We start from the raw sequence: 27893 nt of genomic DNA, 5'->3' as shown, positions 1-27893 counted from the left end.
ACAAAGGCATGATAAGTAAGCACACCAGACTAGAGCATAAGATATGCGGAATGAATGCAACAGGAAAGAAAGTCTAGAAAATAACAGGAGGTCATATTGTGGAGAGCTACCAATGCTAGCCAGGAGAAATTTTGTTTTGAAGGGAATAAAATTTTTATTTTTCTGTAACGATCTATTTTGAAGCCCCATTCAACCATGATAGCACTTAACTTGGTCAACTGATAATTTCTTGTGACTATTTTGGGAGGGATTAAAGTCAGGGTAGCTTATATAGTGCCATGGCTGGTGCTAAACAGCAACATTAAAATGGTGAGCATGTGTGTTGCGGGCAAGGGGAGGAGGAGCGGAGTCCAAACTCTCTGGTCCAGCTAACAACTCTAATAGCCATCTCTTCTTGTTTCTTTTCTCATGGTTCTTTTTCCTTTCCCTTAGTTACAAGAGTAGCTTTCAGGTCATGTTTTAGATAATGAATCTCTGTAAAGCTGTGTATCTTCCTAGATATACCAAGTAGACATTTCATCTCTAGGGAGGATGGAGGAATGTGTACTTTACTCTGATTCAAGGAAGAGCTCAGAGATGTCGGAGCATGGGAAGTATGTGATCAAATATATGTTTTACGCAAACAATGGGGAAGAAGTTGTGGATTTGGAACGGAAAAAAACTGGAGGCGGGAAGGTCAGTTGGAATGCTCTTTCAATAGAAAATGTAAAATGTAATCAAAGCTTTAACTGAGGTTATGATGCTGGAAAGCAAGTTGAGGAGAGGTGGCTTACATGTAGCCAGGAATGAGAATTGGGTGACTGATTCATCAGACACAGAGAATAATGGGGAGAAGAAAGTTAAACATTACTCTAGGGGTTCAAACCTGAGCAAATGGATGAATGGCTGAGTAGAGATGTTAGGAGAGACTTTGGAGAGAATAAAATAATTATATTTTGGGTATGTGAAATTAGAAGTGGCTGAAAGACAGGACATTTTATACAAAGCTGTCCAGCAAGCAACTGAATAAACTGAATTGGATCTAAAATAAAGCCAGATCTGGGAGTATTTACACTGAGGTGATAGTTAAAGGCACAAGAAAACAACAAATTCAGTAAAAAAGAATACGTATAGTGAGAAGATAGCGGAGGACAGAAGCTCAGACAATGCTTATATTTAGGAGCAGGAAGGAAGGATTAGTTGCGTGGCCAGGAATAAAGGGAGAAAGGGGTATTACAGAGATATTTATTAAAACTTATAGCAATAAGAGAATTATCATAATTAAGTTCTATGTCTGTGCTGCTTGAAATTCAGTAGTTTTTAGACATATGTGCCTCCTGAGCAATTAAAATGTGCAAAGGAAGAACTGGATTTATAATTTTACTTAGTTTTAATTAATTTAAATTTATATTTTAGTTGCCACATGCAGCTAGTGGTCACCAGGCTAGCCAGAAGGTCAGGTCTAGAGAAATATACTATGGTCCTTCCAACAATTATGAAATGGGAAGCCATTTAACAAGATTTTCAAACAAATAATAATAAAGCAACATCTGAAAAGAAAGATATGGAGGAGTTTAGTTTCCAGTTATTGACCAGATGCTTCACTTTTTTTTTCCTTCCACAAGAGCAGATTCCAGTCTATTGTGACATCTACAGCAGCAGCATAGTACAACGAAAGCAATTCTCTCTGTAGAATGATATACAGAAAAGAGCTATTAAAAGGAATTCAAAGTAGTCATCACCTAGCTTTGCGGGCACAGAGAAAGCAGTGCCAGGGGTAAAAGATTTGCAATGGATGGAAGATAAAAGTCCAAACTAAATTTGGATTCATCAAAGAGCAAAACCTGACGGAGTGCCCCGAGTGAAAATAATGTCCATAGTGAATAGACAGTCATTGGTCTTCCTGAATGTGTTATCAAAATGCTACTGTTAAATTTCAGATATATAAATGTCCTTAGCAAACAAGGCAGGCAGAGGTATAACCAGCCACCCCGTAAGTACCTCCTTGGCAACCCTTTCACCATTTTGACTGGCTTAAAGACCAAAAACTTGTTGCAGCAGTCTTCTTGCTATTGTTTTGGGAATGAGAAGAGGAGAGTTCATAAAGGATGGTATCTCTTGAAATTTTAAAGATATTAGTTATTTATCCATTTTAGAAAAAGAGTGTGAGCAGTAGGGGGAGAAGGAGAGGGAGAGAGAATCTGAAGCAGACTCTGTACTGAGGGCAGAGCCTGCCTGAAGTGGGGCTTGATCTCACGACTTTGAGATCATGACCTGAGCTGAAACCAAGAGTCAGATGCTTAAATGACTTAGCCACCCAGGTGCCCCTCTTGAAATTTTAAAATGACCCATTTTGAAAAGAATTGGCTAAGATTTTCATTGGGTTAAATAAGGTATTGAGTTGCAACATACAAAGAGCAATAAACAAGGGATGGGAGGAGAATGTGAGTGGGCATGACCTTAGTGGTCATCTATAGTCTTTCTATCAGTGAACATAGTCATATTCTTCTGCACTTTGCATCATATTGCTTTTCAAAATTGTCTAGTTCTCCCCCCACCGCAGAGGCCATCTAAAATGAAGCCTCATCTGGCTTTATTATTATTATTTTTTAAAATTTTATTATGTTATGTTAATCACCATACATTACATCATTAGTTTTTGATGTAGTGTTCCATGATTCATCGTTTGTGCATAACACCCAGTGCTCCATGCAGAACGTGCCCTCTTTAATACCCATCACCAGGCTAACCCATCCCCCCACCCCCCTCCCCTCTAGAACTCTCTGTTTGTTTCTCAGAGTCCATAGTCTCTCATGTGGCTTTATTAATTTTTAAAGATTTATTTATTTATTTGAGAGAGAGAGACCATGAGCGGGGTGAGGGGCAGAGGGAGAGGGAGAAGGAGAGAGAGCAGCGGACTCCTCGCCGAGCCCGGAGCCCAACGTGGCCCTTGATCTCAAGACTCTGAGATCATGACCTGAGCTGAAATCAAAAGTCGGATGCCTAACCGACCCAGTCACCCAGGTGCCCCAATCTGGCTTTAATCATTCTAGTCTTCACAATGAAAGACTACTGTCTCAATAGGTGAATGGGTGTGGAAACTGATCTTTTAGCCTATAGGACTTGGGAATGCAGGCAGAAGCAAGGCTGATTGTTTTTTCAGCATCCTAATGGCTCTGTAACAAATCGAAAAACTACTGAGGCTGATCAAGATCGAAGTGTCAAAAGGGATAAAAAGTAAAAATGTCAAGTTAAGGTGTTAATGAACAGAAAACTCATTAGGGTGAGACTGTGATCCCTGTAACTTTAATAGCTTTATTTTGACAACCTGAAGAAGCAGTGAGCTAATCCCCATCATGATCTAAGTTTGTTTATTCTGCATGTCTTGAGTCAAGACCTAAATATTTTTGAAAGGCCTATGTGCTATGTACTAACTGCACATATTTTATGTTTCCATCAGTTATCTGTTAATCTTACTCTCTCCCATTAGATGGTCAGTATTTTCAAAGAAGGAACTGAACTCTTTTAATTTCTAAAGGTGCTTTGTACACTCTATAAATATAGTCTCAATTTATCAGTTATGAATATTTTATTCCATTGATTCTCTATTTTCACATTCCATAATAAACATTTCACATTGGTTTTATTTATTTATTTATTTTTAAAGATTTTATTTATTTATTTGACAGAGAGAGACACAGCGAGAGAGGGAACACAAGCAGGGGGAGTGGGAGAGGGAGAAGCAGGCTTCCCGTAGAGCAGGGAGCCGGAGGCGGGGCTCGATCCCAGGACTCTGGGATCATGACCTGAGCCGAAGGCAGACGCTTAATGGCTGAGCCACCCAGGCACCCGTTCACATTGGTTTTATAGATTAGGTGCACAAATGAAATTTTCAAGCCATTTTTTAAAAACAAAATTTCTAATTGCCAGACTAGCACAGTACATTCAGTTTTGTACCAAAATAGACTGAGTTTCAGTTTTAAAATAATTTTAAATATGAGTTTGTTCTAAACTTTAATCTGCATGATCTCAGCAGATATTTTCAACAAAAATAATTGGGTTTTCTCTGCATGCATGGAGATTCATATTATGTAAAAGATATCAAGAATTTTATATTCATAAAATAAAGCTAACATTTCTTTGTAATAAAAAGCCTCTCTAGCTTCCAGATGTTCAAGTTACTTACTGTAATGACCATCTAATATATCATAAGGGAAAGAAAATCTATAGGGTCTAAATGATGAGAGACAGTTTTTCCCTTGTGACAAATTCAACTAAGGAGTTCAAGCAAAGATAAATACCATGACCTATCATAAATGAAAATATAAATTAAACATTACTTCATCAGTTCAAGATCATCCGCTTGGCTTCCAGAAAAATAAATAGAAATTATGATATATTTGAAACAAATTCTAAGTATTAGTTTTAAAAATTTCTTAGTCCATATGTATTTGTCCTTTTATCTATTTAGATTGCATTTTCTTGGACAAAATGGAAGCATTTCTTTTCACTATGTGCAACATCTGAAAAGGTAACATTGATACCCAGGCACTCAATAAATAACTTTAGATCATTGATGATAATATATTTAAATCATAATAAATACTAAATTGTCCAAGTAATAGTACCAGCCTACATCTAGGCTTAATTTTGTACACCCTCAAAAATCATTATCATAAATAATCAGTATCCACTTAGGGTTTCCTAGTAGTGACACTGAATGATTATAAGAGAGAATTTTATACTTTGAAAAACGTCAAAAGTTCTTCCCCCTCCCACCAAACCTATCACCAATATTGCAGTAGATTATACTTAAAATACTAAGAGACACACAAATGCATAAGAACACACCGTTGAAAAGAGAGAAGAAATTCTTCAAACTCAACCTTTACTAACATATTTGTGGATATTTAAAAATTTTTCCACATAATTTAATTTTATGGTGCTTCCCTTATGTTCAAATAAACAAGATTATTGTCCTTAACATTCTAGTATAATGCTATACTGGAATTCTTTATAGATTCATTGCTGTGCCAGACTTGTATTATGATTTCTAAATATACATTCCTTTTTTTAAAGAAAAAAGTAAACTTCCTGTAGCCACTGAAGTCAGCCATGGCTATACGACTTACTTTGTCCAATGAAATGTGAGCAGATGTGCTTGTCCCATTTGCATGCAGAAACATTAAGAACTAGTTCATAGTTACACCATGCTCTCTTTCCTCTCTGCTGTGATGACCAGCAGTGTTCAACAAGAGGCTACTCTGGGCTTTGAAGGAGGAGGATGTGGAGTAGAGCTATAGCAATCCAGGCTGGATATGAAGCATGAGCACTGGACATGAGTGATATTAAAAGCACAAATATTTCTGGGTTATTATTGCAGCATAATCTAGCTTAACTTGACTGATACAATCTTCTACCAGATACAAGGGGTAAAACTGAACACATATGAAAATGAAGACCTAAACAATGCAGAGTTTAATGCAATAACTATTCCATTAATTTTTTTTTTTAATGTAAGCTCTACACTCAATGTGGGGCTTGAACTCACAACCCTGAGATCAAGAGTCACATGCTCTACTGACTGAGGCAGCCAGGTGCCCCCATTCCATGAATTTTACATGTTGTACTTCATTTCAGGAAATGTGCTACTTTTCAGAGATGCTATGTCTTTCCTTATACACTGCAATTTGCAGTCAGCCTCAGATTACATTCTTACCTTTATGCAAATCTAGTCTTTCACCATCTTGTGTTTGTATATAATTTTTGCCTCATTTTATTAGTCTTATTCATGCTCACTTGTCCTAATTACTTAATTCTTACCAGTTCTTCAACCTGCCACTATCAATTATAATTTCAGTCTACTATTTCACTTGTGTTAGGGCCTAATTTCATCTGAATTATCTGTCTGATGTTGGTTGTCATTCTGACCCAACCCAAGGGAACTGGGTTATTAAAAACTACTTTGTCAGCAGACACAAATGCCTTAGAAAATTGGTGCCTATAACTAGTAGCTCTATATATTTTTTGGTATGCTTTAATCTTTTATAAGTATGAAAATCTGTTTGTAATGATTTGATGATAATCTATGTAAGGCATAAGGATTCATAACACGCTAAAAATGTTATTATTTCTTCTTATTTTATTAAGCCTAGTTCCCAGCACATTAATTTCTAACACTGATTTTCCCCTTATTATAAATGCACAATGACCATTTTCATTAATATCTTGTTTGATGTCTTAAAGAACATGTTTAATCCTTTTGGACTGCATTTATGGCACCGACTGACTATGAACAATTGATAACGAGAGTTGTAAATTCAAAACTTTAACTAGCCTCCTTTATAAATGTGTGGCCTCTGGGCTGATATCACCTATAAATAGTTGAACCTACTGATCCACAGTTCTCAGTCATTCAACCTATGGCAGAGTCTGGGGAATCTGCATCTTAACAAACTTCCCCAGGTGAATCATAGTCCATGGACCAGCCTTTGAGAAAACACCATTCTTGAACACATACATTTTCTTCTCACCTCATACTCATCTCATTCTAAACCAGTTAACTATGAGCACAGTGGTTATCAACTTTGGCTCTATGTTAAAATCAATGAAGGCATCATTTAAAAACTACTGATGCCAAGTCTGACCATAAAGAGTCTAATTTAATGTCTTATGGGACACAGATATCAGTGCTTTTAAAAAGCTTCTCACTTCATTCTAAGGTTAAGCCAAACTTGAGGAGCAATGAGCAGAAACTATTACACACAATGTCAAATCATGGATCTAAGTCCTGGCCATGTCACTTATTATGTCACTTTCCCTCTCTGAAATTCCATTTACTCATTTACAAAATTGAGATAGTGACATCTGGTCTACCTACTTCACCGGATTATTATGAGGAAAAAAATCTAATTCTGATAACATGTTGTAAAAGCATTTGGCCAAACTCAAAAGCAGTGGTATTATTTCCTGACCATTAAACTTCATATAGACCTTTTGTTCTTCCTAATAATTTTTAAATGTCATAAGGCATAGAGTTTATCTAGATAGGGTTTGAGGGAGGGGTACAAAAGTGAAGAGAAGAGCCCAGGGCAGTATACATTTTGATTCTAAAAGGCAGTTCAGTTGGGAGAGAGAGCAGGAAAATATTCCTGTAGACAGTTTAAATGTGAAGAAACAGAAAGCCTAGTGAGATATTTGGTAAGGTGAGGAGGGCTGTGGAAAACAGTGAGACATTAAAATGGAAATTAACAGTTATATTATTAGTAACTGCTAAATAGCGCAACTGTAGACATTTTAAAAGGCATTTTTAAATGCCTTTGGGGATGGCACTTAAACTGTAGCAAGATACATAAAATAGTTACAGAACCAGGATGAATAAAAGTATCTAATCGAACCTTTTGATTTTTTCCTGCTCAGGTACTTTTATAACTCCCACTCTGGCATTACACAGTCTCATAGCATTATATTCTATATTCCTTTACAGCTCAGCTTTCCAAATTTGGTATCAAATCAAAATTGGAATTTTTAAGCTACAAAAGCATTCCAAATGATACTCAGAAGTGTACACATGGATTTATTTGGGGAGGCTGAGCAGACTGGACAGTAATGGTAACATTTTCTAGCTCCCAAACCAGCCCTCTCCTCCTAGACTCTGGTCCTCTCCATAGGAACCTCACCTCTCCTCCCCTCCCCTCCCCTTCCTTCCCCTCTCCTCTCCCCTCCCCAATTCACTAGCTCATTACTTGTTTCATGGAGGAGACTGGTACTATCACCACTGTTTCCTGCCTCCCCCACTCATCTTCCTGAAGTTGCAAGGATTAATAGGATAAGGAATAGGAAGAAGCAGCCTTAAAATTTAAAGGACTAATTGTGTATTTGTAATAATGACAATAGACCTGGATTTCATCAACTTTGAAAGAATTTTGTGTTTGTGTGTTTAGTTCTCTTTAGGTCTTCATCAGCATCACAGTAAGTTACAGCAGCTAAATCTATAATCTGTTGCCCTTTTTTGGGTGGAATTTTAAGGTGAAAATGAGTCCTTTCATTCTTTCAACAAACATTTGTTTGCCAGGCACTGGAGACACAGAAATGCATGAGGCAGATACATGCTTTCACCAAGTCTCCCACAGCAAATCTTTTCTTAAATGGATTGGTATTACTTTTGATATTATTCTTTAAAAAGAATCATCATGGTACAAGACAAATGGTAACATATCAGGGACTCTCTTCTGAAGTTTATTTTATCACCTGTAGGGATAAGAATCATGGAACCCATCTTTCTATATCTGCTTCCACGTACATAACATAGCAACATAGCATGGTAAAAGTTCTATCTTTTTAGGGTCTTTGTGAAAAAATTTTAATAGCCTCTTGAAAGGTGAAATGCATCATAAGACAGCATGGCGAACATATCGTAATTCAGAGAGTAGAAAGACAATGAAAGTACATTACATAAATAAGCGATAAAACTTTCAGAACAGGAATGTAGTACAATTATAAAGATGAGCATGTGTGTACTGTGTAACACAGCAATTACAGTCCCATGTAATATATTTAAAAGTAGTTATATATCCAAATGTCCATGGTCAGGAAAATGAATAAATATATTGAAGTATTTACACCATTAAGTATTATATAAAGTGAATGAACTACAGTAAATGGACGAAACATGAATGAATTCAGAAACACAAATCAAGTGAAACAAGTAATATGCACAGTGATACCATTTTTACAAAGCTCAAAGACAAGCATAATTAAATGGGATGTTTAGAAAAGTAAAAAGAACTATTTTTTTTATCATTTTTTAAGAATTTTTTTATTGTTATGTTAATCCCCATACATTACATCATTGGTTTTAGATATAGTGTTCCATGATTCATTGTTTGTGCATAACACCCAGTGCTCCATGCAGAACGTGCCCTCCTCAATACCCATCACCAGGCTAACCCATCCTCCCAACCCCCTCCCCTCTAGAACCCTCAGTTTGTTTTTCAGAGTCCATCGTCTCTCATGGTTCTTCTCCCCCTCCGATTTCCCCCCCTTCATTCTTCCCCTCCTGCTACATTCTTCTTCTTCTTTTTTTCTTAAAAAGAACTATTTTAACGAGGGGTGCCTCGTGGCTCAGTCAGTTAAGCATCCGACTCTTGATTTCAGCTCAGGTCATGATCTCAGGGTCCTGAGATTGAGCCCTGCGTCGGGTTCCGCGCTCAATGCGGAGTCTGCTTGTCCCTCTCCCTCAGCTCCTCCCCCCGCTCGCACACTCTCTCTGTCTAAAATAAATAAATAAATAAAATCTTAAAAAAACAATAAACAACCTGAAAAGAGGTGGGGTGATGAGATTGGGGAGGAGCACAAATGTAACTAAAACAATATTGGTAATGTTCTACTTATTAGATGACACATTCATGAGTATTTGATTTGTTATTATGCCTCATAACATATATATGACATGCATTCTTTGGTATATATATAAAGTATTACATAAATTTTAAAATACAATACACAGAAGAAAACAGATGTCTGAGAAATAGTATCCTGCCATTTGCCATGTAAAAGAATTGGATAAGTATAGTACACCATACCTCCAGTTCTTCTGTTATTGCTGATGGTGATACTGTCTACATCTTTAAAAGTGTTTGGCAGGATGCTCATATAATATAATATAGTCTAGGTTTTCAAGAAAATAAAGCTATGAAAACAATCTATTTCAGCATTCATTTTCATATAATATATGTAAATTTTTAAGTTTTTGTTCATAAGTCAGGCCAGTATCAGAAAGCTGGAAGGATAATAAGTGATTATGTCCCAGTGTTCTAAATAGTGCTTTCCTAAAGTCTTAGCATGCAGTAATCTCATCACTCTTATTTACCTTTCATTCTGAGCCTTCAGAAAATTTACAGCTACCAGTAAACATTTTATATTTTTATACCAAGAATGAGGGTTTCTCTGTGTGTGTATTTATATTTATTTTGGTTACAAGACTATATTCTAGTCCTTTTAAGAGATACATGCATACATATATAATATAATCTCAGCTTTGCAAATTCTATATATTTTTAGTTTTACATTTGTCTTTAGAATAAAAGTCCTCAAGTTATCTGGGTACTATGCCTAATAGTTTTAGATCTAACTTCTGATTCATTATATAAGGATTATATGGAGTAGTTTTAAAAGATACTGGTTTTGCTACTTCATGATCAACTAAAACAGCTGAAGAAAACAAAGGATTAAGTATAATTACACTGAACTAAATATATTGTTTGTTTAAATACAAAGTAAAGAAACTAGAATCACCTTTAATATTTCCATCAACAAGTATGCTAACTAATGTAATCCATATTGTTTAAAATTTACAGATAAAACCTGTCCTGGTTTTCTGTCTGAAATGCCCCAGTTTCAATCTCAAGAGCCCCAGTCTAATTTTCAGGTCACCTAGAATGTCTGATGCAGGAAGGTTTAAACACTAACCCTAATATAGCAAAAATAGTATTTAAAGTTGTGTCTGAGATGAATGAGAGGCTATCCTAGATGGGTTTTTATAGGTTTTAATACTGACTACATGAACCATAGAATATATACCATGCCTACCCCAGTATAATTTATATCCACACTTTAAAACTTTACATAGATTTACTACTTGAATCTTAATAACCCTTTTACAACACACATTCTGTAGGACTGAGTATTATACACGGGAATTGTACCTTTATACATTTTGAGTTCTCCACTTTCAACTCTAGGTAATGTGAATATGTGGATAGGGATGGCAAGTTCACAGCTGATCAAAATTCGCTCCTGTATTACATCAAAATATCTTCCAGAATATGAAGCACAGTAATCAGTTTGCATTAAAATCTAAAGAACATCCTAAATTAAACCAAAGGCCTTTTTAAAAAAAGCACTCATTCTAGAAATAGGTCTTTCTTCACTGCTACTCAATACCAAAAGTAAGCAGAGCATCACTCCTTCAAATTTTTGCAGAGCAAAAACTACCTGAGTTTAGTTTCCAAGGGCTCTTTTGCTATATAAGGTAACTAAAATGGCCATTTATTAAGCTCCCACTGGATGCCAGATTACGGGCTAGATCAATTTCCATTATTCACAACAACCCTACGATAATCCAACAACAAGGTGTGATCCACTTTTACGGATAAAACAAAGTGTATCAGAGACGTCAAACAATTTGTTAAAGTTCATACAGGGTATCAAAAAGCAGAGCCAGGATGATGAACTCAGATATACTTTATATCAAAGCCCACTACACTATTTTGCCATAAAATAGAAGACTAAATGATATAAAATGTCAACCAAGGGGTGCCTGGGTGGCTCAGTTGGTTAAGCATCCAACTCTTGATCTCAGCTCAGGTCTTGATCTCACTGTTGTGAGTTCAAGACTCATGTTGGGCTCCACGCTGCGTGAGTGGTTTTCTTAAAAATAAATAAATAAATAAATAAATAAAATAAAAATGTCAATCAAGAAGATAAAGCAGGTACTATTCATACATATAAAGTATAATGAAGCAAAATATAATAGCTATTGTCAAAAATTTATAGGCCAAATTTCCTTCCATAAACCTTTAATGAAATTTATTTATCATTTTTAAAGATTTTATTTATTTATTTGAGAGAGAGAGATAATGAGAGAGAGCATGAGGCATGAGTAGGGAGGAGAGGGAGAAGCAGGCTCCCCATGAGCAGGGAGCCCGATGTGGGGCTCGATCCCAGGACCCTGGGGTCATGATCTGAGCTGAAGGCAGATGCTTAACTGACTGAGCCACCCAGGCACCCCAATCATTAATGAAATTTTAAAAATCACTTCTAGGCTATTTATTTTTACAAAATTCTGCAATCTTTATTTTTAATTTTTATTTTTTTAGTATTCACAAATATATGCTCTAAGAATTTAAACCAGAAATACCAATTCAGTAAGTCTTAAAAAAACTCTTCTTTTCTCTTAAGTATTTATCTTGAGTAAATAACAACCTGCTTAAAACAGGATAGATTAGATTCAAGCAGGAATACATTTAAAAGGGCAATACACTCAATATGCTCATTTATATTTTTATTTAAAAATTTAGAAAATACTTCATAAATAATTATTTTTACTGATTTGTATTTAAAATAGTGTAAAGGTAAGAAAAGTGATTAGAAAACACACATACATAATTTAGACTGAGTTGTCCATCAAAAATAAACACTTTCAATATTGATTTTTGAAGAATATTTTTTCCATTTTCTTGAATAAATATTGAAAAATAAAATAACACTGGTTGGATTGGCTATTATCAAGAAGACAAAAAGTAACAAGTGTTGGTGTGGATATGAAGAAAAGGGAACACTCATATGCTTTTGGTGGTAACATAAATTGGTGTCACCACTATGGAAAACACTATGGAGGTTCCTCAAAAAATTAAAAATAGAGTTACCATATGATCTAGCAATTCCACTTCTGGGTATTTATCCAAAGAAAATGGTAACACCAATTCAAAGAGATACATGTTCATTGCAGCATTATTTACAGTAGCTAAGATAAGGAATCAAACTAAGTTGTCTATCCATAGATGAGTAGATAAAGATGTTGTGTGTGTGTGTGTCTATATATATATATATATATATATATATATATATATATATATGCAATGGAGTATTACTCAGCCATAAAAAAGAATGAAATCTTGCCATGTGCAACAAGATGGATAGACCTAGAGGGCATTATGCTAAGTGAAATAAGTCAGGGAGAGAAAGATGAATCCTGTATGATTTCCCTTATATGTGGAATCTAAAAAAAGCAAGCAAGCAAACAAACAAAACAGAAACAGACTCATAGATATAGGAAACAAACTGTTGGTTACCAGAAGGGGAAGAAGTCAGGTAGACAAGCAAAATAAGTAAAGGGGATTAAAAGGTACAAACTTCCAGTTATAAATAAGTAGTCATGGGGATATAATATACAACATAGGCAATATAGTCAATAATACTGTAATAATTTTGCATGGTGACAGATGACAACTAGACTTACTGTGAGGCTCATTTCATCATGTATAGAAATATCAAATCACTATGTTGTATACTTGAAACTAATAGGATATTTTATGTCAATTATACTTCAATTTTAAAAATAATAAAAATAACAGATTTAAAAAATAAAAGAAATAAAATACATCTGATGGGCAAATGTAGAGCAAAATGGAACAAATGAATTGTAAAAAAGTCAGAATCACAATTTAAATACAGATATTTATTGTAGGAAAGCTCAGAGCAACAGCACAGTTGTTTCTGGTGCTTAGATTGGGATGTCTGAAATATTCTTTATAGTTTTCTGTATTTTAAAAAATTAATGAATATTATCATTTCATAAACTTTTAAAAAAAACAAAGTCCTACAGAATACAAAAACACTAATTCAAAAAGATATATGTGCCCCTATGTTTATTTCAGCATTATTTACAATAGCCAAGATATAGAAGCAGCCCAAAGGTCCTTTGATAGATGAATGAAGAAGTGATATATATATATATATATATACACACACACACACATATAATGCAATATTAGTCATAAAAAAGAATGAAATCTTGCCATTTGCAACAACATGGATAAATCTAGAGTGTATAATGCTAAGTGAAATAAGTCAGTCAGAGAAAGACAAATACCTTATCATTTCACTCATACATGGAATTTAAGAAAACAAAATGAACACAAAAAAAGGGAAACAAATGGACTCTTAAACAGAGAACAAACCGGTGGTTACCAGAGGGAAGATGGAAGGGGGAATGGGTAAAATAGGTGATGGGGAGTAAGAGTACATTTAGCATGATGAACACTGAGTAACATATGGAATTGTTGGATTATTATATTGTACAACTGAAAATAATATAACACTGTATGTTAATTACACTGGAATTTTTAAAAAGTCCTAATATGAACGATGCAGTAAAATAAAAAAAATTATGGCATAAAACTAAATATGAAATAAAATAGGCAAAATGATGACAGGGATTTTCTCTGAGTGGAAGGATTACAAGCAATGTTTTTTTTCTTTTCATAACTTCAAATTTTTCTATAAAGCAGATATTACTTTTGTAATTTTAAAGATGTAGAAAAAATTATACTACAGGATGTACTATATATAAACTTTTATACTGATGGCATACAACATCAATGGAATGAATGCAAGCAAAGATCATAAGAATTCAACATCTAAATGAACTTCTAGTTCTTGCTGATGATTCTCTCAGTTAAGATTTTTTGAACAGTACATGCTATTTCTTCAAATTTTAAAGGATGGAGAAGGAAAGTGTTGACTGAGCAGTAGGTAACAATTACGTACTTAAAATAGGATGTTTTAAGGAAGGTTTCTAGAATTTCCTTTTTCTTTGCATTTCTGTTCAAGTGTTAATTTAAACAATCTCATGTGAAAGACTATTGATATTTTCTCTTTTTTACCCAACTTTCGGCTGGGAATGGTAAGCTAAAGTAATGTTTCAAACACTATTCAAAAAGCCAGTGATATCCAAGGACAGGGAAAATGGATCTAAAAAGGTTGAAAAATGAGCAAGCCCATAAGAAAACAGCAAGACATTTTAATATATACAATTTAGAGGAGACATTTCAGGTAAAAGTAATTTACCAGAACCTGAATTTTAAAAGGACGTTTTTCACTCTGGTATACAACATTTCAAAATCTGATCAAAATGTTTCACAACCTGTTGAAATTTTTCTCTCAGCATGTAATTCAGATTTCACTGTAGATGCAGCTAAAGAAAACTAACACTAAATGGAGAAAAAAAACCTGTGTATATTCATTATTTAAAACAAAGTTGTTATTCTAATTCTTTTTATCAAGTCTCTATTTCTCACCCATTTTATAGATAATACTTTCCTTTTGTTTTTCACTTCACATTTGTGAACCATTTTTAATACATCTAATTTGATTCTCACAACAGAATTACTTCTGTTTATAGATGGCACAAGCAAATGTACATGGCTCATCATGAAGCAACTGGGCTAAGCCTCAAGTCTCCCAATACTCATGATCCCTACCCTCGGTCCGTTGCCCCAAGTATTGTGAATTCCACCGAAGCTTCACCTTACAAACTGATACTTTTCTGTCCATTTCTTAACTAGTGACAATCTAGTCATTTTTGTGTTTGAAGTGGAAAATATAAAAATGGCACAGTAGAATAACTTTAGATCAAGCTGCTACTCGTTAGGGCAGGCATCATAGAAATTATGTCAATACAGATAAGAAGTGCATGGGTACTGGGGCATCTGGGTGCTCAGTCAGTTAAGCATCTGCCTTCGGCTCAGGTCATAATCCTGGAGTCCTGGAACTGAGTTCTGTGCTTTGGGCTCCCGGCTCAGTGGGGATTCTGCTTCTCTCTTTCCCTCTGCCTCCCTCCGCAACCGCCCGCCCCCACCACCAGCTTGTGACTTATGCTCTGTCTCTCTCTCTTTCTCTCACCGACTCTCTCTCTCTCTCAAACAAATAAATAAGTAAGTAAGTAAGTAAGTAAGTGCTTGGGTACCTGTCTCATTTTTCTGATCCAGTTCCTAACAGTGCTCTAAATGAAGCTTCAGTTCTCTGAGAATACTTTCCATTTACGATTTTAAAACTAGTTTCCCCTTCTGCTCAAATGTGTTTTTACAGGGCCACCTGGGTGGCTCAGTCGTTAAAGCGTCTGCCTTCGGCTCGGGTCATGATCCCAGGGTCCTGGGATCGAGTCCCGCACTGGGCTCCTTGCTCAGCGGGGAGCCTGCTTCTCCCTCTGCCTGCCGCTTCCCCTGCTTGTGCTCTCTCTCTTTCTCTCTCTGACAAATAAATAAATAAATAAAATCTTTAAAATAAAAAAAAATGTGTTATTACAACCAATCTTATGTGGAAAGGGAGGTGTTGAGGGAGGGATCTCTTTAAAAGACTTTAAATATAACTATCTAAACCCATCACAAATATAAATAAGTAAAACAGATATAGTAGATTAAGGAAATTCCTCAAAACAGAGCTTGTTAAAAGAAATTTATATTCTCTTTCTCCTCTAATGTTAGCACCACTTTAAATATAGGTGGCCAATATCAAGAAGCACTTTCCACTTACTTCATAGTACCACCCCTTTGTGTTAAGAAGGGAAAAAAGCTATTTGTGACAGTTTATTTTTAGATATTGATCATCTCCTCTTGCTGCAAAGGGAATAAAAATAATTAAAGTTGAGTGAAAAATAATTTGAAGTACAGCATATTTCAAAGCATAACTATCATCATAACTGTTCAGATGAGATTTCTTGAAAGCCTGGTATAAATGCATGCCCTAGATACTTTTTTAAAATCTACACTTTGCTTATTCAAATTGGCCTCTTTTACTGGTAGCTTAAGTTTAATTCCTGTCTTCAGATACTGCGTACAATTCCAAGTGAATGCAGTGATTAGTGTGTATACAATGGCTGAATGAGACCATTAGATGGACACTTACTGTAAACTACATCATTTATTTTAAAATATAGTATTTGTCTATGCTGTACTCTTTTATTAAACAAAGTAGTATTATTTTAATTATATAGCATTCATTTTTTTTCTGACAACTCAAATTCATTTTAGAAAATATGGAATATAAAGAAAAGTAGAGTCTAAATGAAATAAAATCCCTCATAGTTTCATTATCAAGAAACAAACACCTATTTTTAAAAAGATTTTATTTATTTATTTGAGAGAGAGAGACAGAGATAACAACAGAGAGTACCAGTGGGGAGGAGAGGGAGAAGCAGCCTCCCCACTGAGTAGGACACCAGATGTGGGCTTGATCCCAGGACCCTGGGATCATGACCTGCACGGAAGGCAGACACTTACCCAACTGAGCCACCCAGGCGCCCTGACAAACACCTATTTTACTTCATTATTTTATCCATCAACCTCATTCCTATTGTTAGGATAGGTAGTAACAGACCAGAGCCCAGAAAAACCCGGTACCAAAGATATGACATCATATAACAGTAGAAAAATAATAGATTATTTAAGAGATGATTTACAAACACTATAATATATCATGCTTATAATTAAGTTTCCTCTAAAAGACATGTTTTGTTAGTATTCTATATTTGCATAGTGTTTCAGAAGTTTTGTTCACTTTCATTCTAGCATTGGCAAGTGGTTATGAGGATCCATCCTCTTATTTTAACTCATGAATAAACTAAGATGTAAAGTGATGGCTATCTCTGGGGTTCTTTACATAGCTAGCAGAGACAGAACTACAGGAGATGAAATAAAATGAGTACCAATTCAAGCATTTAATTCCAACTTTTTCTTGGAAGAGTACAAATGAGCATGTGCTAGCCACAGGAGATAATTGGGTCTCAGGTCAATTTATTTTAACAGGTATGTAATGGGCACCTACGATATATGAAAATGAGCAAGACACCATTCTTGTCTTCAAGGAGTTCATAATCTAATGGAAGTCAGATAATTATTATTCATAGCAGAATAAAACTGTCATAGGTGAGATGTGAAATGCTATGTAAAGTAAGTTCAAGGGATTTCTACATCTGCCCACACAACAAAGAATTATAGCTAATAAGTCACCAATGGAAATGGAATAATAAAATGGAATAATAAAAAATAATTAATAAAAACATACACAGAAAAAAGAAAACAAAGAACAAATGGGAAACATAGAAGACAAACAGCAAGGTGGTATATTTGATCTCAACCATATAAATAGTTAAATTAAATATAAATGGTCTAAGTAGGAAGAAGGTACAGAGAGTTGTGGGAAGGAGTTGAGGCACTTCCTAGAGGCCTTAAAGAATAGAACATAATTTTACCAGGCTGAGATAAGAAGATATATGCAGCATATTCTGAGGACACCCCACACCATAAAAAGATGAGACTACAAAATCTGTTTTACCAACAATAACTCATCCACACACACTAGGCTACAATTAAAATATATGGGAGTACTGGAAGATAAAACTGAAATTATGGTAGGACCCTACTCGGAACCCCTTTGAATTCCAAAGAAAGGAGTTTGTAATCAATTTGAAAATCAGAAGAAAATTGCTAAAAGTCACAAAATCAAAGCTGGGCTTTGGGATGATCAGTATGACAATGATAGATTCTATACTTATAAGTAAATTAAATCATGAAGATGTATTTTGTTAAGAGAAATTGGTATCTTAACATTTCCTTTAAGGCACAACAGAAAAGGGGTGCCTGAATGGCTCAGTCGGTTAAGTGTCTGCCTTCGGCTCAGGTCATGGTCCCAGCGTCTTGGGATCAAGTCCCACATCGGGCTCCCTGCTCTGCAGGGAGTCTGCGCCTGTGCTCTCTCTCTCTCTCTCACTCAAATAAATAAGTAAAATCTTTTTAAAAAGGTACAACAGAAAAGACCTAGTTAAAGTATTTCTGGTCAGGTACAGGTTGGGATGGGGTGGGCAAGGCAAGAGCCAAAACCAGCTGGGTACCGAGGTTTTTGTTCAGAAGCATCTTAAAAGTGACACATGGAACAGGACATGTGACGGGAAAATGAGAGTGAGATAGAAGAACTGTGACAAATGTTACGAGCTGCTGAACTTTAAAAAATAGAAACAGGTAATGTTAGAGCAACATGTCCTATGAAGGGCAAGGCATCCTATTTAAAACAGAGTGTACAGTGGGTGGAGAGTATAGAAGCTTCTTCTACATCTGAGTATATTTGGAGTATTTCATTATTTGGAGGGTTTTCAATAATTCTGTATGTGGTCAAGTCAGAATGTACATACAGTTCAATTTCTGAAAGCATCCCTCTCTACTCTACCTAATGTTTCCTGACCTGTAAACAGAAACACTTAAACCCATTAATGCCTTGAAACAAATTCCTAAGGAGAATGTCAGGCCATACAGTGCAGCTGTTAAAGGTCCTGAGAGCATAAACAAGCCTCTGAGGGCAATATCAGAATGGCATACGTTTATTGTGAAGTAGTTGTCAATAGTAGGTATTCATACATTCTGGAAACAAAAGCTGAACCACTTGTTACCTGGATGGTAGGTTCTTAAAATAGCGGAATGGGTGGGAGTTAGTCATATCTGACATAAACCACACTTTCACCACTGGACAATCTCTCTACAGGAGATCTTAATTCACTGAAAATCATTTCAGCCATTCTTCTAAATGTAACATTTGAAGGTTAGAACGACAAAAGTATGCTCTGGAACCTGTGAGTTCTAAACAGAGAAAACTCTCCATTTATGACCTCACTCTATACTTAAGTAAAGCTAATTTTTTTTCAAGATCTCTTTGTTGATCCCCTTTGGATATGGGAAAAGGTTCTGTATTAATTAAGAGAAAATGAATACACCTGAGTACTCTTCCTTAAGATTGTCAAGAAAACATCATAACTGCCATTTAGATTTGCAGTCTTGGTTTATAAAGCAACAGAGAGTTGTCCAATTACTCAAAAGCAAACTTTAAATAGGCTATCCAGGTCCAGATGTTTGGAGGAGACGCAAGAACTGAAAAACACCCACTTTCTGTCATAATTATGCTTGGAAATGAAGTTATCTTGCAAGTTGATATCAGATGGATTGCAGTCTCATAGAACTGACAATAAATAGGAGTTTCTCATGTAAAAAAGTTGAAAAATATACTTTTAATCCTCACATTTAATTGCACCGTATGTCAATTGTTTTGGGTCTCGTGTAAATAAAAAGCTTATATAACAAATATAATAGAGTTATCACAGATCTGGACATGTAGCACTTAATAATTCTTGTTTTATTAGGGGCGCCTGGGTGGCTCAGATGGTTAAGCGTCTGCCTTCGGCTCAGGTCATGATCCCAGGGTCCTGGGATCGAGTCCCACATCGGGCTCCCTGCTCCTTGGGAGCCTGCTTCTCCCTCTGCCTCTCTCTCTCTCTCTGTCTCTCATGAATAAATAAATAAATAATCTTTAAAAAAAAAAAAAAAAATTCTTGTTTTATTAGGATTGTTTAATACAGATTGCTACTGAGCACATATCTGTATTAAAAGGCTATGCAAGATTATCATACAAATACTGTATAATATATATCCCTAAATCAAGAGAATTTCTCTCTCATAGTAAAAGGGAAGAAACTAATAATCTGTTATCCACACCTCAAATCTTTGGTTAATGCCTTTAAAAGGAATAGAGCTTTAGAAAATACATTTTTAAGAAATGTCATTGATAACAAAGAGCTATAAGAAAAATAACCCATAGATTATATTATTGCTTTTACCCCTGGGCCCTGGAACAATGTAGGAGAACCAGAATCACCTGAAAAACTAGCAAACATGCAGATTCCTGGGCCCTCCCCACAGTACATTTGGGGTGTATCCCAAGTATCTGAATTTTTAACAGGTTCTCACGTGATGATAATGCTGCTCATCCGCAGACCACGCTGGCCTAGCATTGCCCTAGAACACAGGTCAGCTAAAGATGGCCCATGGGCCAAAATCAACCTGTAGCCTTTTTTGCAAAAAAGTCTTACAAGCACATAGCCACCCGCATCCATTTACACATTGTCTATGGCTGCGTTTGCTCTACAACAGCAGAGCTGAGTAGTTGCAACAGACCCTGATAGCCTGCACTACATAGCTTACAAAACCTAACATACTTAATATCTGATTCTTTTACGAAAAGTTTACGCAAACAATGAATCATGGTGGAACACTACATCAAAAACTAATGATGTAATGTATGGTGATTAACATAACAAAATTAAAAAAAAGAGAAGTTTGTTGACCCTTGTCCTAAAATGCCACTCTTCTCCCCATTATCCAGTTGAGATTTTTGAAATTCGGAACTTGAGTTTACGGCTATCAAATATAAAGACATGCAGTGAGACCATTAGGGTATCTCAAAGCTCATAAAAATGTTCACAATCTCCACGCATGTCTGTGAGTAACCACGAGCTGCTTTTTCACTGCCATGATAGAATCCTGATGAACGTCTGAAGTGTTCCACAATTAAAAGTCACAAAGTTACTCTCCTTCCTATAATTATCCCTGGTAATAAAGGACAGGGAGTAGAAGAATAGATTAAATCATCAACTTCCCTAATAATCTTCTGCTTTTTCTTGTCTGCTTTCTTTCTGCATCGCTGGATAGGTTAACAAATGCTGGCCCCTGAGAACGCAGCGGCAACAGGCTGCCACGAGGGCTTACGCAGCATGGTGACTGCGGGCGTCAGACTTCTCAAATGTGTTTTGTTATTACATTTAATTAAATATTGTAAAATATGTACTAGTCAATTCACCACTATAACGTTTCTCCATATCTTATCCTAGACTTGATTCAAACATTTATATTAGCCACAGCACTCCTGAAGGCATTTGACTTGGGGATCCCTGGGTTGGATAATATTCAAAGTAAAAAACCAGGACATGTAAATAGATCACTGTTGAAAGCTATTATATTTTGTCATATGTGCAATAGATAAGTGAAACTAATAGTTGTACTAATAAAGAACAGTGTCTTAGAGCAAAAGTCTTAGATTGTTATCTAAATGGGGCAATTTCATTTTGTGAAAGGCAGTACAACCCTCCCCACTAAAATGTGAGACTACCAGACCTACCATCTTATAATGATTTCTCTACAGGTTCAGTTTACTTTTACATCTTCTGGTAAATAAAATGCTTGTTTATAGGGTTACATGAATAGTTTCCCAAATGATATATCTGGTTTATTTAGAGCCCCCAAACCAGTATCTTATAAACTATTGGTAAAAAAGAATACTTGGCATTGTTAGAATATGAAATAGATAATAAATTAACAGAAGTAAAGGTTGTCAGCTAATACCTGTTGCACAATTGTTGTCAATTCCAAGCAGAGCTGTATGACATTATTCCTTGTAACTGAATAGTCTGTGACAGCAGCAAATGGTGACCTATAAAGGGAAAACGAAAATTATGATTAATAGGAAGAGATCTTGAAAAGTCCCCAAACGCAATAGCCTTAAGTTAAGATCTTGAATAATAGGAAATGAGTTGTTCTGAAGTTTACATAGTGATAAAAAATATTCAGGACATATTTTAGAAAAAAATTCAGGAAACAGAAGAGAATTAAATTCAAGAAACATAATGTTTGCTTTTCTTTTTTATTCTTTAAAAATTTATTTATTTATTTTAGAGAAAGAGAGAGAGAGAGTACATGGCAGGGAGGGGCAGAGGGAGAGAGAGAATCTCAAGCAGACTGCCTCAGGGCTTGATCTAACAACCCTGAGCGGAAACCAAGACTTGGACGCATAACTGACAGCACCACCCAGGCGCCCCAAGAAACATAATGTTTGCTTTTCATCAAATTTCTTTTTTTAGTTCTTAATATTTATTGGTTCTTTGGTACTTATAAGGTCTCTTCACTACATCTAAAATAAAACAAAGGAGTACTTTAGGCAAAGACAATATTTTAGTTTACTTTCAAATGAAGATTCTGAATACAGTATCTTCTTGAAATATTCACAATTCAGAGCTAGTAATGATAGCTAACACTTACTGAGGACTTACTATGTGCCAGGTACTGTTCTAAATGCTTTACATGTAATAAATTATTCTCACAAAAACGCTTGTGTAGTAGGTGCTATTATTATTCCCATTTTACAGATGAGAATGCTGAGATACAAAAAGGTTAAGTGACAACTAGTAAGTGGGAGTAGCTGGTATTCAAACCAAGGAAGTCTGAGCCCACACGCCACAGATTTAAACACTGATATACTGCCTCTATGAACTTACTTACTAGGTTTTATCTTGTACTAAACCAATTATTTATGTCACTTCACATCCTTTTTCAAATAAGGTGGTACATAAATAATAAATATATTCTGGCTTAAGGTTCATATTTACAAGGTTGTCAGAGACAAATAGCAATCTTTTTTATTACCAAGTGTTTTGCCACCAAATGAATTCACAGTGACTTTCCATTACTTTTTATCCACTCTCACCTGTGAATGCCCATCAGGTTTTGTAAGGCCAAAGCTTATAGGATTTGGGAGGCCCAGTTTAATGAAAAGAAAATCACTAATATAAAAAAAGGCATGGAGGTCAAAATTTAGTGAAATTATTGAATCCTTAGTGCTTTAGACCTCCTATTTGATATCTCTTCAGGCAATTTACTAAGAATGCTTATATGGAACTACTTCCCGGTTATAAATAATTTGTTTCTTCTAGGAAACTCTACAACTCAAGCACCTCCCACTCTCACATGGGTCCATAAAAGAGATATCCTTTATTGATTACATTTTTTAAACCAATTTTTCACTTATGTATTTTTGATGTTGGCCATTCTGTTAGCTATGTAATTTGAAATTCCCCCAAATATTTTTTTAATGTTTTATTTTAATCACCTATTGCTCATCATGACACGTGTACTCCTTAATCCCCATCACCTATTTCACCCATCCCCCCACCCACCTCTCCTTTGGTAACCATCACTTTGTTCTCTATAGTTGAGTCTGTTCCTTCTTTGTCACTTTTTTTCCCCTTTGCTCATTTGTTTTGTTTCTTAAATTCCACACATGAGTGAAATCATATGGGATTAGTTTTTCTCTGACTTCTTTCACTTAGCATTAGATCCTCTAGGTCCATATGTGTTGTTGAAAATGGCAAAATTTCATGCTTATTATGGTGGAATAATAATCAAGTGTATATAAATACCACTTCTCCTTTATCCATTCATCTATCCATGGACACTTCAGTTGCTTCTGTATTTTAGTTATTGTAAGTGCTGCAATAAACATAGGGGTGCCTCTATCTTTTTGAATTCGTGTTTTCATATTTTTGGGTAAATAACCAGTAGTGGAACTACTGGATCCTACAGTAATTGTATTTTTAATTTTTTGAGGAATCTCCATACTGTGTCCCACAGTGGCTGCACCAGTTTGCATTCCCACCAACAGTGCCTGAGTGTTCCTTTTTCTCCACATCCTCACCAACACCTGTTGTTTCTTGTGTTGTGTGTTGTTGATCTTAGCCATTCTAACAGGTATGACGTGATATCTCATTGTAGTTTTGATCTGCATTTCTTTGATGATCAGTGATGATGAACATCTTTTCATGTGTCTGTTGGCCATCTGGATGTCTTCTTTGGAAAAATGTCTCTTCATGTCTTCTGCCCATTTTTTAATTGGATTATTTGCTTTCTGAGTGTTGAGTTTTATAAGTTCTTTATATATTTTGGATACTAACCCTTTATCAGATACGTCATTTGCAAATATCTTCTCCCATTCTGTAAGTTGCCTTTTAGTTTTATTGTTTCCTTCACTGTGAGGAAGCTTTTTATTTTGATGTAGTCCCAATAGTTTATTTTTGCTTTGGTTTCCCTTGCCTCAGGTGACATATTTAGAAAGAAGTTGCTATGGTCAATGTCAGAGAAATTACTGCCTATGCTCTTTTCTCGGATTTTTATGGTTTCAGATCTCACATTTAGGTCTTTAATCCCTCCAAGGTGTTTTATTTATATTTATGTTATATATTACCTATATCTAATAGTTATCTATATTTCTTGAATGGGTTTCTAATCGGTAATGATGCTGAACATCTTCATGTACATATTTCCTATCCATATATATACTCTTCAGTGGAATGTCTCCCCACGCCCTTTGCCCATTTGCTGTTTGGATTTTTAGTATTCCTACTATTGAGTTTAGAGAGTTCCTAACACATTTTGTATGCAAGTTCTTTGTTGAACAGGTGAACTGTAATATTTCTTCTCAGTCTATGGCTTGTCTTTCCATCCTCTTAACAGGATCTTTAGCATACCAGGTTTTTAATTTTTATGAGGTCAAACTTGATAATTTTTTCTGGATTATACCTTTAGTCCTATATCTCAGAAAATCTTCACCTGACGGTAAGTCATATTTTCTTATGAAAGTTTTATAGTTTTATGTTTTACCTTTAGATCTGTGGTCCATCTTTGAGTCAATTTTTATATAAGGTGTGAGGCCTGGGTCGAGTTTCACTTTCTCCCCTATGCCTATCCAAGTTCTCCAAAACCATTTGTTGAAAGGCTATCCATTCTCCACTGTCAAAAATCAGCTAACCAGACCTATAAAGGAACAGTCTGGACTCTCTCGGTGTTTATCCAGTCACCAATACCAGTTTTGATGACTATAGTTATGTAACACTTAAAAATGAGTAATTTCTTTTTCAAAATTGATGAACGATTCCAGGTTTTTTTTTTTTTTGCTTTAAAATTTTTTTTAAAGATCTTATTTATTTATTTGACAGAGAGAGAAATAGTGAGAACAGGAACACAAGCAGGGGGAGTGGGAGAGGGAGAAGCAGGCTTTCCGTGGAGCAGGGGGCCTGATGCAGGGCTCGATCCCAGGACCCTGGGATCATGACCTGAGCTGAAGGCAGACGCTTAACGACTGAGCCACCCAGGCACAGCTTTTTTTTTTTTTGCTTTTAAATATAAACTTAAAAGCATACATTCTGTGGCTATAAAAAAAATCCTGCTGGAATTTTTATATGAATTTCATGATACCTGTAGGGAGACTTGAGAACTGACATTTTTACTGAAGCTTCCAATCCATGAACACAGTATACAGTATGTATCTCCATTTCTTTATATCTTGTTTGATATCCTATATCAGTGTTTTATAGTTTTCACATACTGATCCTGTAGATATTTTGCTTAATTTATGTGTAGGCAACTCACTACTTTTGAAGCAACTATAAATTGTACCATATTTTTAATTTTGGTTTCTAGTTATTCATTGTTTAGGAATATAATTTTTGTGTGTGGACTTTGTATCCTACAACCTTGCTATTTACTTATTAGTTCTAACAGATATTTTGTAGATAGCTTGGAATTTTCTAACCAAGGAGATATATATATATATATACATATATATATATATATATAATCTGCAAATAGGGGAAGTTTTTTTTTCATTCTAATCTCTAGGTCTTTTATTTCCTTTTCTTGCCTAATGTACTAGATGTGACTCCCAATAGATTATTAAATAGGAGGGGTGAGAGCAGATAGTATTACCCTATTCCCAGTCTCAGGAGGAAAGCTTTCAGTATTTCATAATGGAAGTGTAAGTTTAGCTGTTGCATTTTATATATGCTTTATATCAAGTTAAGGTATTACCAGTCTGTTCCTACCTTGCTGAGAATTTTTCTAATGAATGTGTATAGGATTCTACCAAATGCTCTTTATACATTAACTGTTATGATCATATGATTTTCATTCTTTAACCCATTGATGTGGTGGATTACACTGATTTTTTTTAAAGATTTTTAAAATTTATTTGACACAGAGAGACACAGTGAGAAAGGGAACAAGCAGGGGGAGTGGGAGAGGGAGAAGCAGGCTTCCCGCGGAGCAGGGAGCCCGATGCGGCACTCGATCCCGGGACCCTGGGATCATGACCGGAGCCGAAGGCAGACGCTTAATGACTAAGCCACCCAGGCACCCCTACATTGATTTATTTAAGGCAGCATTTCACACCTGGAATAAATCCTACTTAGTCATGGTATATAATTTTATTTATATATGGTTGGATTTGGTCTACCAATATTTTGTGGAGGATTTTAACATGTAAGTTAAAAAGTTAACATAAGTTCATAAGATACTGGTTGACAGTTTTCTTTTTTTTGTACTCTTTTCATTGAGTATTGGGATTAGGATCATAATCATCTCATAAAATGAGATGGGAAGAATTACCTACTCATCTACCTTCTGGAACATTGTGTGAGTTCGTGTTATTTCCTCTTTAAACATATAGTAGAATTCACCAAGGAAATCACCTGGGCCTGGACCTTTTATACCCCACCACAAAAGGTTTCTAAGTACAATTCAAATTCTTTAATACTCAGAGGATTATTCAGAATATCTATTTTATCTTAGGTAAATTTTGGTTTGTGTTTTTCAAGGAATTGGAATTGGTCAATTTCATCTAAGCTGTCAAATTTATGAAGTATTAGTAGTATTCCTTCATGTTCCTTTTATTTTGATCAACTTCTCCACTGTGTTTCTGCTTTCAGCTTCATTGATTTTTAATCCTTTGTCATTATTACCATGTTCCGCTTGCTTTAGGTTTATTTCGTTCTTATTTTTCTATTTTCTTTTATTGTAAGAATACTTATCACAAGATTTATCCTCTTTACAAAACCTTAAGTGTACAAGACGGTATTGTTAACTACAGGTTAACTACAGGTACAATATTTTATAGCAGACCTCTAGAACTTTTTCATCTTGCTTAACTGAAAATTTATACACATTGATTAGCTATTATTTTCCTATTTTCTTAAGATGGAAGCTTAGTTGATTGATGAGATCTTTTTTTATGATATAAGCATTCAGTGCTATAAATTTTCCTTTTATCACTGTTTGTGTGCCACAAAAATTATGATTTGTTCTCTTCTCCTTCTGTTTAATATATTTTTTACTTCTCTTGAGTCTTACTCTTTTAACCATGGATTACATGGAAATGTGTTGTTTGATTTCTAGTTTGATTCCATTATGGTTAAAAATACACTCTAACTCGGGGTGCCTGGGTGGCTCAGTCGTTAAGCGTCTGCCTTCGGCTCAGGTCATGATCCCAGGGTCCTGGGATCGAGCCCCGCATCGGGCTCCTTGCTCTGAGGGAAGCCTGCTTCTCTCTCTACCACTCCCTTGCTTGTGTTCCTGCTCTCGCTCTCTCTCTCTCTGTCAAATGAATAAATAAAATCTTTAAAAAAAATATACTCTAACTGGATTTTAATTCTTTCAAATGTGTCAAAGTATGCTTTATGATGCAGATGTGGTCTATCTTGGTGAATGTTTCAATGGGCACTTGAAAAGAATTTGTATTCTGCTTTTGTTGGATGAAGTACTCTAAAAATGTCAATTATATAATGTTGTTTAGTGGTGGTATTCAGTTCTTCTAATCCTTGCTGACTTTATGTCTGGTAGTTTTATCAATATCAAGAGAGTGGATATGAAGTA

At 35.3% G+C, this 27893-nt stretch overlaps 1 protein-coding gene across 5 annotated transcripts in view; it reads right to left on the bottom strand.

Annotated features, from left to right (window-relative positions):
• Positions 1 to 27893, bottom strand: part of CNKSR2 (connector enhancer of kinase suppressor of Ras 2) — a 277726-nt gene that overhangs the window by 165495 nt on the left and 84338 nt on the right. For all 5 annotated transcript variants that reach the window (XM_032389505.1, XM_032389507.1, XM_032389504.1 and 2 more), the window contains exon 4: positions 21762 to 21849. In XM_032389505.1, the coding sequence (XP_032245396.1) occupies positions 21762 to 21849 (88 nt within the window). The remainder of the gene's footprint in view (positions 1 to 21761; positions 21850 to 27893) is intronic.

The sequence above is a fragment of the Phoca vitulina genome, unplaced genomic scaffold (genome assembly GCF_004348235.1).
Source record: "Phoca vitulina isolate PV1807 unplaced genomic scaffold, GSC_HSeal_1.0 scaffold55, whole genome shotgun sequence".
NCBI lineage: Eukaryota > Metazoa > Chordata > Mammalia > Carnivora > Phocidae > Phoca > Phoca vitulina.
This window is presented reverse-complemented; position numbering and strand designations above follow the sequence as displayed.